The sequence below is a fragment of the Trachurus japonicus genome, chromosome 15 (assembly GCF_045865225.1).
Source record: "Trachurus japonicus isolate A0001 chromosome 15, Traja_1.0".
Taxonomy (NCBI): Eukaryota; Metazoa; Chordata; class Actinopteri; order Carangiformes; family Carangidae; genus Trachurus; species Trachurus japonicus.
The window spans coordinates 16,332,999-16,346,993 of NC_140921.1; the positions used below are offsets into that span (position 1 = coordinate 16,332,999).

Consider the following 13,995-nt stretch of genomic DNA (forward strand, 5'->3'; position numbering starts at 1 on the left):
CTGAGAAATGTCATCTATCCATGCTGAGATTTTAATAGTAGGTTCCCTCAGTGTTACAATACTGCTGCCCTGTGGCCAGAGTCATACATTACCTCTATTTGCAATTCAACATGTTTACACGAATGTTCAGTATTTTCACATGACTGTGTTGTGTTAGGTCATTCCTCTGGCTTCGCTGTGACTGTCAAGTTTGTGTGGCTTTATTTTCCTTTTCATAACAGCAGTGGTAAACAGTGAAAACAGATCTAATTAAAGTTATATTGAGGCAGTGAAATTAAATTAAATTTCAGATTTTCTTTCCTCGGCTCATTAAAATAATGAATTTTCCACAACGAATAAACAGTGACCTGTTTTTTTAAATGGTTAAATCAAATGTGTTGATGCCTTTAAAACAGCTTTTTTTTGTTGTTTAATTATTATGAAATTCTCCATTATTTCGTTGGTGAATTGACATTAGTTTATAAAATGCCAATTAGAATTTTTATTATCATTTATTGAAGCCTAAGTTGACATATTTGACTTGTTTCGTCTGACGAACAATAAAAAAAGCGAAGAAAAAAATGTTGCATTGAACGTCACAGGAAAGAGGTAAATTTAAGCTAATAAAGGTGATTTAAAAAATAACACACACTCTTCTATTGCTAATTTATGACTCTTTATTTGCCTTGAGAAATTCTCTCTTGCCTTGAACGTCTTTTTAAAACGTAAATTACGTATTAATAAATTACATAGAAAACTATTTTAAAGCGAAGCTCCATTCATTTTTAAAACTATTTGTTGGCCCGTCCCCACGACCCCTCCCGTGTTATTAGCCGGAGTGACGTAGTTTCCGGTTAACTGTCAAAGTTGCGGGCTTCATGTCAGTCGACGGGACAAGCTTGGAACAAAAACCAGCGGACGGGGGGCTCATAACTTCAACAGACCGAGGTAACACCGCGAATTATGGGACTAACTTTCTACTTTCCACGTTATTTCTCCCGTGTTGCTCTCTGCTCGTGGTGCCACCCTCCTGACATTACATATAAAGTTACAGGTGTAGTTGTCAGCGTGGACCTCTCTCTCTCGCTCTCATGCGCAGGTTGTTTACTAAATGTGTCACGGTTTGATCCGTGGCAGCTGAAGTCGTTACCACAGGGAACTGGAGCCGAAGTGAGGAAGGAGACATGAAATTATAGGGAAAGTCATTCCTGAGAAGTTCAGTCCTGAGTTCAGCAGCCAGTATTGTTTTATGATGTTATAATGTGTGTTTATTTAAAGGTGCTGCTTTGAGATCTGTGTGGAAACCTGCTGCCACTTAGCCTAAATGACTAGGGGCATTTTTATTTTATTTTATTTTTGAGGGTATTGAAGACACAGCACCTGTTGTGTTGTGGCATTTAACTCATACTGTACATATGAATTAAATCTGTATTTATAGATAGAGTTTGGTGTAAACACGTGACCCAGGTGAATGAGTAGTATGAGAAATAACAGAACAACTGGTTCAATTCCTTAGTCACTGAAGGCCTCACTGTTCACTGTACCGAGCACATCAAGTTCCACAGAGAGTGACAGGCGAGTGTGTGTGTGTGTGTGTGTGTGTGTGTGTGAGTGTGTGTTTAAGAGAGAGAGAGAGACAGGGAGAGGGTGAAGCAGGGGGTGACTGCCCAGATCAAGTGTCCTTGCCACAACCTGTCATAAAAATAGTCAGAGGATAGATCAGTGTGACTCAGGGAGGCAGCTGGCAGAACAGACTAGCATCAAAAAAATCATCTAAAGCCTGTTTGTTGCTTGGTTCGCCCTCCTTTCTTTCATGCTTTAAAGCTTGTGTGATTACACAGAGCTTACACATACCAGCAAAGTAATCCAGGGTCAGGAATAATGATCAACAATGGGCTTCATTGCTAGGTTCTGTATCGCAACCACATCCTTTTGCAATAGCACATTAAACTCTATACTTGTTTGCTAGTAGGTGTTTCATTATTGTGGGGGTATGTGTATGAGGGGACGTTGGTGGGGCACTGACAGCAGTTTGAACATGAATCAATCATTTCGTGTTTACTGTGTTCTCGTTAATGTGTCATAATACATACTTTCTGTATTTCAGGCAGTCCAGAGACATGTCTTTTATATTTGACTGGATCTACAGGAGCTTCAGCAGCGTCTTACAACTATTAGGTAGAGTATCACACAGAAATATCAACAGGACTGTACAACCTTAACCACCACGACCTCTTTAAATCTGATTTAAGTTGCAATTTCTTTAAAAAAAAAGAAAAAAATTGCAAAATTGCAACATTGGCATTATCCTTTCTGACCCCATCCTTGTTTTGAAGCAAAATTGCCTAAAATTATGTACCCAAATTAAAATGGATGTGGGTCACAAACCACACACTAATTCAACACATACATAAATAAGATGTTGCCAGAAAGGCGAGGTTTGTTGCACAAGTGTAAAAATACAACAGAAGTATGTTACAGAAACACAGGGGGAGGCATTTGACTCGGTAAACTCGGGGAGTTTTTGGTCTCGCAAAAAATATACATATAATTTTAGCCTGAATAAGTCTGTGTTTTTGTCAGAACAAGTCAAGGACAGGGCTACAGACAGACCACCAATCAATCGTCAATACCTGACTGAAATATTAAGGAGATAGCACAGCACATGACGGATATACAATGTTTTTTACAAATTAGTGCAGATGTCTCCAGAAAGAACACTTGAGGCTCTCTAAAAGCCACATTTTTATAATTACTATACATCAGTCAATCTGCAAAAATGTAATAGTCTGTACTATTACATTTTGGTTATAAGGTCATTGGCATTCCTAAATGTGAAAAACTAATCCTTGGTGTTTGTGATGACTGTGGACTAGACAGAGAAAAAGAAAAAAACAAATTCATAGCGAGTGTATATCAGATTCCCACCACTGAGTTTTCTTTGTCTCACCAGGGTTGTACAGGAAGACTGGCAAGCTGGTGTTCCTCGGACTAGACAATGCTGGAAAAACAACTCTCCTGCACATGCTCAGAGACGACAGACTAGGACAACACGTGCCGACTCTTCATCCAAGTACGTCGCCTGGTGATGTGACACGTTGTCAGTTCAGCAATCAGATTTGTTTCTTGCTTCATTACTCATCTAAACTTCCCTCCTGTCCTCATGCAGCATCTGAGGAGCTGACCATCGCTGGAATGACCTTTACGACGTTTGACCTTGGGGGTCATACACAAGGTAGTGCTGTGGAAAATGCTGTTTGAGACACTGGCAGTTACTGTATCACTTCTGTTTTACATAATGAGTGAAACTGTGTTGCGCTCACAGCACGAAGGATCTGGAAGAACTACCTCCCAGCCATAAACGGTATAGTCTACATGGTGGATTGTGCTGACCATGAGCGGCTAGTAGAGGCTAAGGTTGAGCTGGATGTAAGTGTATTGATTTTACTTAGATATCCACACAAAACAGACTTGTTTACAGTTTTCTTTTATCGACAAGAATGATCTATTTGCTGAGCACATCGCACATCCTGTTTGTACGTAGGCCCTGTTAACAGATGAAACCATCTCCAACGTTCCTGTTCTCATCCTGGGGAATAAGATCGACCGCCCGGAGGCCATCAGTGAGGATGCACTGAGGGGAATGTTTGGTCTTCATGGACATACGACTGGGAAGGTAATGCACACCCAACATGTTGATCGTATCTTCTATTATGTGTGCTGTTATTGCATCTGTCTGTACGGTGGACTTTGCTACAATACAAGACAGCATCTGTTGTCTGCCTTGAGAATGAGATGCTCAAGAGTATTTTCACTGTATTATACCAAAAGTGAGTTTTACAAATCCCACAAGGCCAAACCTGTCTGCTTCTCAGTAGAGAAGGAAAGTGTAAACACACTGACTATTCATCAGTGTAAATCTTTTTAAGCACCTTCTGTTTCTCAGCAAAAAACACAAGGAGAGACAAAGGAAACAGGGTGAAAATACTGAATCATTAGAGACATGCCACAGCTCGACTGATATCACACCATGGCCCACCCACTTGTAGCACAACATGCAGAAAGTTACAGGTTTAAGATGATAGCACACATTCAGGGTGCATGGAAAATGCGTTAACATCTGCGGTTCTGTTTCTTTTCAGGGCAAAGTGTCGCTGAAGGAGCTGAATTTGAGGCCGATGGAGGTTTTTATGTGCAGTGTGCTGAAGAGACAAGGATATGGAGAGGGTTTCCGCTGGCTCTCTCAGTATATTGACTGAGTCACACATCTTTTGAATAACTTAAAGCAGATTTACCATTCTGCCCGTGCACACAGAAACATGTTCCACACAAGGCTACCTGCTATAGAGAGATAGAATATTCTTTGTTTAGGATTTTGACTGTGCCAGTAGGAAATGTGTTCCAGGCAGTGTTTTTGTGTTCATATATACTGTTTTCATCATGCGCTCTAAGAAATCTGAAGGTCATATCACACTACAGTGAGTCAAAGATAAGTTGTGAATCAACTTATTGTTCAGATTGAATGTGGAGAATGCTCTTCGTGCTGTGGTTTCTACCTTCACTTAAAGCCTGTAGGAAATTCTTTCTGCCATATAGAACATGTCATCGCTGTGAACCAGTTTCTGACCCGGGTTTATTTTTAGGTGTCGGTGTTGACTTACAGTGAAGGTCCTTCGGGTTAACACTCTCTACTTGGAATTACTCCTCCTTGATCGAGGATGAACAAAACTATGTTGGCATAGATAAAAAGCATCATATATCTGTATATTTATCCAATTTCTTTTAAACGAATGGGAAATTTGTTCCATCATTTTTTTTCCAAGATTAAAATAGTTTTTCTAGAAAGAGCTGCTGTGATTTAGTGCCATATTTGTTAATGGGAAAAGTGTCAATACAGTAGCCTGCTACCTCCGAGGATACTGACATTTTTGCTGATTGCATGTTTTTTTTTTATCAATGAAGGGTTTACCACTACAGGCCAATAACATGAATGTGACCACAAGTGCATTAACTTACATTTTGCCGTGAGGAGCTTTATTTAATACCATAGAACAGTGTTTAGATAATTGCAGTATATGTTAACTGCATCAGCACAGCCAGGTGATGTTACAAGCTCATACGTGTCCAGAGTGAGGATGCTAAACTACCTGTTGTCACGATGGTTACTTGCTGTGAAATGACTTGAGTACTTTGTGATTAGTTGCTGCTCACGATGCAGTGATATTATGAGAGTGCTCGAGTGGTGCTTAAAAATATGGCATGCAAATATATGCATGAAATTACCTATTAGTGCAATATTATACATTATTTGTATATAAACTGTTATTTATATTTTGCAATAAATTTGGCTTGCCTTGTTACATCAAGCATTGAGCTCTGACGTAATATACGTGTTAAAAAAAGCCAGTCAAATTGTTATTACTAAATGCGTGAAGTTTGAGCACAATAAATGTTTTTGACAAACCTTTAAATCTTCATGACTGACTCATTTTTATTTTTATTTTTTAATGGGAGCAGCTTTGATACAAGCAGTTACAAACATGATTAAATGACACTACTCCTTCTTAAGTATATTAGAACTAGAAGATGCAATTTCTGAAAAAATTGCAGTGGAGTCCCTGAAACCAGGGATTGCTGACTTGTGCACAAGCCAAAGCTAAACTGCTTTGCTGGCTGGAATTTGTCTCAGACATACCCAGACAAAACAATAATTAACCAATGCTGTTTAAAATAATCAGAGTTTGTTGCAACTTAATATCCATTGAACAAATACATTGGCATGATAAAGTGTGTGAAATAGTGAACTCAATAAATATCTAATTGAAGAATGACATAATTACATAGTCCAGTCAAGGGACAGTGGGTCTTACGTTCATCTCCACTGCAGGCCTTGATATTCAAGCCAGTGCCCACCTCCAATCATTATTTTATCCCAGTTTTACGCATTGTCCATTTCAGAAATCACTTTATTGGCACGATTCTTTACCGTAAGTGTTCGTTACAGTATTAAAAAAATATATGAACGCTGACATTTCAGTGTCACAAAATGTAACCTTTTTATATAGCCTACACTCTATGCCGGTGTTTACCCAAAGCAACAGCTGGGAACTTCAGCCCTATGGGAGACACCATGTAGCAAAACTGTCCCGCCTTCCTGTTTCCCCATTGGCCCAGAACTGTTCGTATGTTTTTTCTGACCAATCACAGTTATCGTAACTTTTCGTATCTTTTCGTGGACCAATGAGACTCAAGCAGGAAGTTGGAATGACAATTTCAGCTCTAAACCGCTGTGTAGAGGAAAAATAGTGTAATTTAAAGTCGTCAGTATTAGTTTTCTGTATCTGCTGAATGTCGAAGTTTGTTTCCACGACTCACCGTTGCTCTCAAGCTGTTTGAAATGTGCTTTCCCCCCACTGGTTTATCCGCTGAGCCGTTATCGACGCATGGCTAAAGTTACTTAGCATGGAGGTGAAGGAGATAGAGAGCTGCTGCTGTGTCGTTAAGGTATCAGAGGCTTTTTCTACAAAGAAACAGGTGAGCTGCAGCGGGGTTATCGTCCACCCTCAAACCGGAACTGTGATATGTGCCGCCCTGCCGTTTTCACGTTTTATCACCGACTATAATAATGAGCCAATCTTCTGCTCGGACCGTGAGTTCCTGCCACCCAGCTCCTTCAGCGAAAAACTTAAAGTCCGCGTCAGCTTTTCTCTGCAGCGAGGTCAGGAGGACACCACCAGCCGGGTGTCTGCCTTCACACCCTCCTCCAGAGCCCAAACAACACGGCGGCGGGAAGTTTCGGCCCGGCTGCTGATGCTGGTGAACTGCCTGGAGTTCAAAGATGCTTTCCAGGCAGTTTTCCAGGAGGCTGACCGGTGGCGTTTCCATGGTGACAAGGAGGAGGAGGAGGAGGAGGAGGAGGAGCAGCAGCAGCTGTTGAGAGATGCCCGCTTCCTCAGCTGGTTCGCTGTGCTCCAGACAGATGTGGCGGGGGTCAAAAGCAGCCCAGATTTAGGGACCATCATCCCGTGGCAGAGCAGCTCATCTCTCCAGAAGGGCGGCCCAGTCGTAGCATGTGGTTCGCCCTTCGGCTCCCTGTGCTTGGACCTCTTCATCAGCACCCTCAGCAAGGGAATCATCAGTAACCTTGCCGGAGAGGACAACGCCGTCATCCTCACAGATGCCCGCTGTCTGCCAGGCACGGAGGGTGGAGGGCTGTTTGCAGTGGAAGGTGCAGCAGACAGCAGCACCGCGCGTCTCATTGGGCTGATCGTGTCTCCGTTTGGCTGGAAAGCGAACGAGTGGATCGGCCTCACTCTGGTCTGCTCGGTCCATCTGATCTTCAGGAATGTCATCCGCCACATGAGCGCTCTGGAGGATCCACTGCGGGACGTTTGGCTACATCCGGCGGAGACAGGCCTCCTCCACATGTCCACCACAGCCCATGCATCAAAAGCTGTGAAATACCCCACTGTGTGCTTTGTGGACAGTGGCCAGTTCTGGGGCTCAGGGGTCGTTGTTACCTCTCAGCTGGTTTTAACCTGCCGGCATGTTGTCAACGGGAAGTCCACAGTCACCCTGAAGTTCCACCACAGGGACAGGTGACAACGCATTCACTGTCCTCATGTCCTTTGTTCATCCTTATCCTAATAGGAACGGATTTAATTTGAAGTGAAAAGAAATAAATCATAAAAGATGTCACAACTTCTTTGTTAGGCTATTTCCATAACAGACACTCAGACACACACAGATGAAACTAAAACTATTAAAGACACTGTTATGTCAGTGTCAGGTAAAACATTGTGGATTGTACTGGAGACCTAACTTTCCTGCAATGCCGTGGCACTGGCATGTGAAAAGATTTGATATACTGCAACCTCACACCTCATTTAGTTGCACAAGTAGTTGTTATTATCACGTTTTTACATTACCTTACACCCTTGATTCACCTCCATAGGTGTTTTCACTTATTTATCTTGGTTGGATCTCTTCTTATGACTGGGAATGTGCATATCCACATCTGTGGCTTAAAATTGTGTGAAATTAGGACTGATTTCTGCTACACCAGAAACTCATCAATGTGTCTTCCTGAGACAGCACCAAATGTGGCTACACATGTTCTGTGTATACGTCTTGGTTTTACCCATTTATCATTATTCATCAGTATATGGACAACTGCTAATGACTTCAGTCTGAGTAGAGGTTCACAGAATACGGTAATTGAAAACATTGGTGTGTGGGTTCAGGGCCTGTTTTCTGTTTTCTATTTCACAGAGTCTTTAATTTTGTGGGTGGTACGCTGTTTTCCACTAAACCATCTTCACCCTACGATCTGGCTTTGGTGCAGCTGAGAGGCTCCCTCCCAGAGGCTGTGGTGCCTCGGATGGCTCAGAGCTTCAATCCAGGTTTGGTTGCATTTGCTTCGTTAAAACAGAAACAGGGAAACCTTCTTTACACCATCGAAGCTATTAGGAGATTGATCGTTCAGCTTGCTTTCTCTTCCTACAGGTGAGTCTGTGGTTGTGGTGGGATACGGTGGATTGGGTCGGATCTGTGGTCCGTCTCAGACCTGTGGCGTCCTCTCCAAAGCCATCAGCTTGAATCACCAGCCCATCATGCTTCAGACCACTTGTGCAGTACAAGCAGGGGCCAGCGGGGGCGCTGTGGTGCGGGCCAGCACAGGAGAGCTGCTTGGTAAGAAACCCTGCAACTATAAAATCACATACTCCTTTTGATCAGTGGGGGGCACATGATGACCACAGAAAAATGGAACAATGCACCATATGTGAGGAGGGATAAGGCAGCCACACATGCCAGATTTCTCTCTGTCTCTGTCTCTCTCTCTCTGCACTGCTGTATCTGCAGTTTTAACAATAATTTCCTGTTTTGCAGGTATCGTGTCCAGCAACACGAGGGACTTAGCTGCCAAAGTGACCTATCCACACCTCAACTTCAGCATCCCGGTGACTGTTTTCCACAGATTGTTGCAGCGCTATGAGCACACAAAGGATGTGAATGTGTTCAGGGTATTGAACACCACGGAAAAAGAAGTGAGGAGGGTGTGGAGACTACAAGGTGCTCAAAGCAAACTGTAACTAAGACACCTGCCAAGACTGAGATGTGCCAGAGAAAACTGTTGGCTGGTTAAATGAAAAATCCCTTTAGATAATAATAATAATAACTCAAATCTTTTTTATAAAACAAAAGTGATATTTTTAAGTATATAATTCAATGTTTCATTCCATAATAATAAAAGAAAACACCAGAATCATGCTATAAATAATGTGAAATATTTAAAAGACCACTTAATATTAACAGGCAGTTAAAGTTATTCAGTGATTTTGCAATTGTAATTAAATTTATCAATTTATTTTATTGTGTCGTTGTAATGTTATTTACATTCAGTCCCTGTGTATATTTCTGTACACAATCATTCCAAATGACCAACATTATAGCGACTTATGTACCAAAGGAGCAGTATGAGATGAGATTATTATAGTTATTGTACAGTTACATGAGCAAGAGGAGTCAGTGCACGTGTTGTACACCTGGTTCTCATGCATATGGCATGTTTTTACGAAGCAGGAGGAATATTCAGTATAATAAGCTGACAGGCTGCTGAAGATGATTGGTCCCTTTGGGTAGACACAGTCAGTATCAGGTATTCAGACATCTGCTGGCAGGCGCACCCACTCCCAGCAAACACATTTAAGGTTTGCCCCACTGGGACGTCACCGTTACCGATTTCCATTATCACAGAAACGTGAAACTGAGAAAATGACATTTCGGAGGATTGGTTACTGTCAAATTTTTACAATGCTAAGACAAGCTTTCATGGCCGCAGCTCCAGTGGACGTGCGTATACATACACTCTAACATACTGTAAGGTTTCTATTTCACAGTGCTCAGACTGAATAGTTGACAGGGGAGAGGGTTGAGCAATGTCCCGAGGAGGCACAGGAGTGAGTTTTCTATAGGCATTGTGCTTTTAGAAGTGCTGATACGCAGACCTGGGTCTGTATCTCATTTCTGCCGGTTTCCCATAGCTATAAGCTACACTCCACTGCAGAACGAGGTGAGCCAACAATGAGGTCTGCTCCTCTGAGAAAAAGTCACAGAGAAGAGATGTATGTCTTTGAAACTGTACCTCATGGGAATTAAAACAAGCCCCATAAAAGATTACAACATCTTATTTTAAACTTTCAGAGAATTAATAAAGGATGGAGATTATGTCGGTAAGTGTGTAACCAAATTACAGTCACCTAAATATTCAATATTTGATTCTTTTATTCACAAGAAGTGCATGATATACTACAAGAATGAGGGTTATAAGAAAATACAGATAGAGAGAAGTATAGGTACATTTTACTTCACTTCTGTTGAAGAAACTCTGACCTACTTGCGGTTTGTGCATCATGAATCACAGAAATTGCTTGAGGAAAATATTTGCTCGGGGGAAGTGCTGTAGTGATGATGGAAGATTTAGAGATTTAAGTCCAGCCAATGCACTGCAAAGCTGATATTACCTGACAATTTAATATGATATTGGTATTGGAGTATTATATATGATGGCTAATCTGTACAATATGCAATATATTTTTGTTATTTAAGACATTACTTTCTTCTCAGAATGTTTACCTTTGTTGTCCTTTAACTTTTAAGCTACAGTGCCATCATTGGGTTAAAGTTTCTCTTTGCTAATTTGAGTTATGAAAAAAACATGACTGTCCACTGTTACTTTTGTTGAAACTTAAATACAGTGTCTGTCTCAAAAACCCAATATTGGCTGGACATTAGTCTGTGTACTTTGAACGTAGTGGTCTTGCTGATAAAAAGAAAAAAAACGTATACTTCAATACTCGCTTATTCTGCGCCTTTTGAAGATCATGATGCTGCTAAAATTTGAAAGGGAACAAAGAGAGAGAAAGAGCCCAGACGCTGAAGTACGGTGGCCAGCTGGGCCACATAGACCAGTTTATTTCTTTTTTTTTTTTTATTAAACACAATAATTGAGCCACATTATGATACCATGTACACTTGTCAACTAAGCAGTATACGCTGCCAGTCTTTCAAGGCATTGATAACGGGACTAATAGGTGACACTCTGTCTTCTGATACACACATTATATACAAGCTAAAGAGTGATGCGTGAGAATTTTTATTTTATTTTAAATATATCATGAATGAGACAGAGCACTACTGTCACATATGAGCCAAAGCGTATGACATGTAAACAGTAAAGTGGAAGGGTAATTTTCAGTATTCTGAAGTGGCTTCCTTTCTTTATCGTCCATTTCCTGCCTGAAACCAAACCTGGTTATCTAAATTGTGTTAATCTGCACAAGGAAAAGATGAAAGAGGCCAATTTAGACGACTGAAATGCAACCCAACCTTTCCCCATTTTTTAATGCAAGCACATGACGAGCACCTGCAGCTCCATTATGCATCAGCTAAAAACTGCTCAAAGATAGTTCAAAGGACATACAACAGAAGAGAACAAAGATTCACAAATATGAGGGACAAAATTCTCGACTCCAGACCCATTATTTCTGAATAGTGATATTTTCCCTTCCCGTGCCCGTTTTAAGAACATTCTGTAACATTAAACACTCCCATAACATATGCTTCTTCCCTCACCCAACCCGCGCTACCCTCTCCCTCGCTTTTCCACAAGTCAGTGTTGTTCTGAGTGTGAGAGTTTCACCATGTCCATCTCTTTGCAGGATCTGTGTGTGTGTTTGTGTTTGTGTTTGGAACCGTCGCGATGCTCCCGTAGAGAGGTTGGACTAACGCGTTGGCCCGTTACCAGATATATCCCCCGTCGTCCACCTCTCCCACCTCTCCCTCCTCCTCCTCCGCCTCCTCTGCAGTCTCCTCGGCTTCTTTCTCTTCTTCGTCTTCCCACCCGACCCCGCTGCCAAAATCACCTGAATACACCATTTCGTCATCTGTAGGGAGATGCAGAGCGATGGGGGGGTGGGGGTGGGGGGTTGTAGTGGGGGCACAGATTGAATTATCCAATGTGGTCATCTTGTATATTGCAATAAATTCTGCTCAGTGTATCTTCCTCTCAACTTTGATGGAGCCTCCTCTACACTGACGAGAAATGCTGAAATCAATTTAAAAAGCCTGACTGCAGTAGCAGAAAGGGGGGCATGTGTTTGACTTTGTCTGGATTTTAATAGCTATTTCTAAACCTTGCCAGGGGACCCATTCTTATCAGGCGCAGGTTCAGTCCAACCAGTCCTCATTTATCTTGAAAGACTTTTCTCACAGCGACAAGCAGCGCTTTAGAATGCAAATGACTCTGGACACATGAATGTGGCACTGGTCCCTGCAGTGAGTTATGTTGCAGTGGGCCTCAGTCCTTTAACATAAAGGAAGCCTTGTGCAAAAGGCATGTGGGGGTGAAGTGGGCTGATCCACAGCAGAGGTTTCTCTCTCTCTCCCTACATTCAGCGTTCAGCTTCAAATTCTATTAGCGTATTGACAGCTGACACCTATTTGGACTTACCGCAATCTGGCTTGCCGCGAATCCTAGATCCGGCTACTTCTCCTCCGTTCTGGTCCACACACCAGCACTCTCCCCTGTCACACTGCTGCTTCCTGTAGTAGCCGTCTTCATCGCAGCTGGGGATGAATCGACCTGACGTACGTACGCGCAAACACACACAGAAACAAACAAGAATCGGGTTAATGTTGAGGGAGACCTGACCTCACGTATGGTACAATCTCTGCGAACCCTGTTGGAAGGCAAACGCAGATAAACACATCCTGCATCGTGCCTCATCACACATGGCACCCAGCCCAAGTCAGGCTGTAATGCATGCAGCATACGTGGCAGCCAATTCCATATTCCATGAATACAAATATGTTCACGGAGCAAGATGGAGGTGAATAAGTATTAAGTCAGCACATTGAAGCATATTGGGGTGGTGTGTGAGTGTGTGTGTATGTGTATGTGTGTGTGTGTGTGTGTGTGGCTAATCATCATAGAATAAAGGAGGGCACAAGATTGGAAAGTTTTCATTTTCTGAGCAGTTACATGAATATAAAATAATGTGAATGTGTGTCTGTGTTCACACATAAGCATGTAGAAAGCCGTGGGATAGGGAACCGAGGCAAAATGTAACCTTCACTTAAGGAGAGTAAACTGTCATACTCGTCAGAGGTGGATGTATTTGTTATGACGTTAGAAATTTCTGAGGCTATTTTCATAATATTGTTAAAGAATGGTAAGAGGTCTAACACAAACGAGACGGGGCAAAGCCGAACTGTCTGTCCGGTCTTTCAAGGGAACATCTGAGCGTCGGGCTGGCAGGCTGCCCCCTTTGCTCGCTGCTCTGTGTCCTTGGAGAGTCCTGACTCAGAGCCCAGTCAGCCAGCCAAAAGCTGCAGTGTGGACATGCGTACACACATATACACACACACTTATATACACACCCACACACGCACGTCCAAATCCACACACACACACACACACGCATGAGATGCATGAGACACTGATGGCTGCTTTCCTTTGCCGTCTGTCAGTATAACGTTCTAATCCACAAGACTGATCAGGGCCTAATCCCCGCCTCCTGCTTGTCATCTGCTCTGTGAAGCCCCTCGACCAAGAAAGACCGATCCACTTGGGTTGAAACGCTCTCATCAGAAGTCAGATACCTACCAAATTTTCTCTTGCCACCGTCTAGTACTTGGATCCGCTCAAGCTCAGCCAGACAGGGAGGCTCTGAAAAGAAACAGAAACAGAACGAGAGAAAATAATTGAATAAAGCACACGCCTAAGAACAATTAAAGTTGGGACGGAGTTAATGAGCTAAAATCAGCAGTGAATTCTCTTGTAATCAATGTTTTCTAATGACCTCCTGCGATTTGAAAATCAATTCCCTCCCAAACAAGGAACTGTTTGACACCTCGAGCAAGTTTCTGCTCGGCTGCTCGGCTGACAGGCGCCATCTCCAAGAGCCGCGGGAGACCCCGGCTGCCAGCAAGCAGCAGGGATGTTTTTTAGTGTCT

At 42.4% G+C, this 13,995-nt stretch overlaps 3 protein-coding genes across 3 annotated transcripts in view; 2 read left to right on the forward strand and 1 right to left on the reverse strand.

Annotated features, from left to right (window-relative positions):
* The first annotated feature begins 862 nt into the window (after positions 1 to 862).
* Positions 863 to 5,070, forward strand: sar1ab (secretion associated, Ras related GTPase 1Ab). The gene is made up of 7 exons (XM_085799960.1): positions 863 to 927; positions 2,087 to 2,157; positions 2,933 to 3,052; positions 3,149 to 3,214; positions 3,305 to 3,408; positions 3,524 to 3,655; positions 4,122 to 5,070. The coding sequence occupies exons 2-7, from the start codon at positions 2,100 to 2,102 to the stop codon at positions 4,236 to 4,238; spliced, it is 597 nt and encodes a 198-aa protein (XP_085656086.1). The 5' UTR covers positions 863 to 927; positions 2,087 to 2,099; the 3' UTR covers positions 4,239 to 5,070.
* A 1,141-nt stretch (positions 5,071 to 6,211) lies between these two features.
* On the forward strand, positions 6,212 to 9,344 carry tysnd1 (trypsin like peroxisomal matrix peptidase 1). Its single transcript, XM_085799956.1, has 4 exons — positions 6,212 to 7,577; positions 8,251 to 8,381; positions 8,485 to 8,670; positions 8,869 to 9,344. The coding sequence occupies exons 1-4, from the start codon at positions 6,442 to 6,444 to the stop codon at positions 9,069 to 9,071; spliced, it is 1,656 nt and encodes a 551-aa protein (XP_085656082.1). The 5' UTR covers positions 6,212 to 6,441; the 3' UTR covers positions 9,072 to 9,344.
* A 1,576-nt stretch (positions 9,345 to 10,920) lies between these two features.
* Positions 10,921 to 13,995, reverse strand: part of spock2 (SPARC (osteonectin), cwcv and kazal like domains proteoglycan 2) — a 28,231-nt gene continuing 25,156 nt past the window's right edge. The window contains exons 8-10 of the mRNA XM_085799957.1: positions 13,646 to 13,708; positions 12,491 to 12,622; positions 10,921 to 11,924 (exon numbers count right to left, since the gene is read on the reverse strand). Coding sequence (XP_085656083.1) covers positions 11,779 to 11,924; positions 12,491 to 12,622; positions 13,646 to 13,708 — 341 coding nt within the window. The 3' untranslated portion in view covers positions 10,921 to 11,778. The remainder of the gene's footprint in view (positions 11,925 to 12,490; positions 12,623 to 13,645; positions 13,709 to 13,995) is intronic.

Bases quoted from the DNA above. Each gene is read 5' to 3' on its own strand.
- sar1ab (XM_085799960.1), top strand. From the start codon at position 2,100: ATGTCTTTTATATTTGACTGGATCTACAGGAGCTTCAGCAGCGTCTTA. The intron at 2,158-2,932 runs GTAGAGTATCAC...TTGTCTCACCAG, and splicing joins CAGCGTCTTACAACTATTAG to GGTTGTACAGGAAGACTGGC. The intron at 3,409-3,523 runs GTAAGTGTATTG...GTTTGTACGTAG, and splicing joins AGGCTAAGGTTGAGCTGGAT to GCCCTGTTAACAGATGAAAC.
- tysnd1 (XM_085799956.1), top strand. From the start codon at position 6,442: ATGGAGGTGAAGGAGATAGAGAGCTGCTGCTGTGTCGTTAAGGTATCA. The intron at 8,382-8,484 runs GTTTGGTTGCAT...CTCTTCCTACAG, and splicing joins GGCTCAGAGCTTCAATCCAG to GTGAGTCTGTGGTTGTGGTG. The intron at 8,671-8,868 runs GTAAGAAACCCT...CCTGTTTTGCAG, and splicing joins CAGCACAGGAGAGCTGCTTG to GTATCGTGTCCAGCAACACG.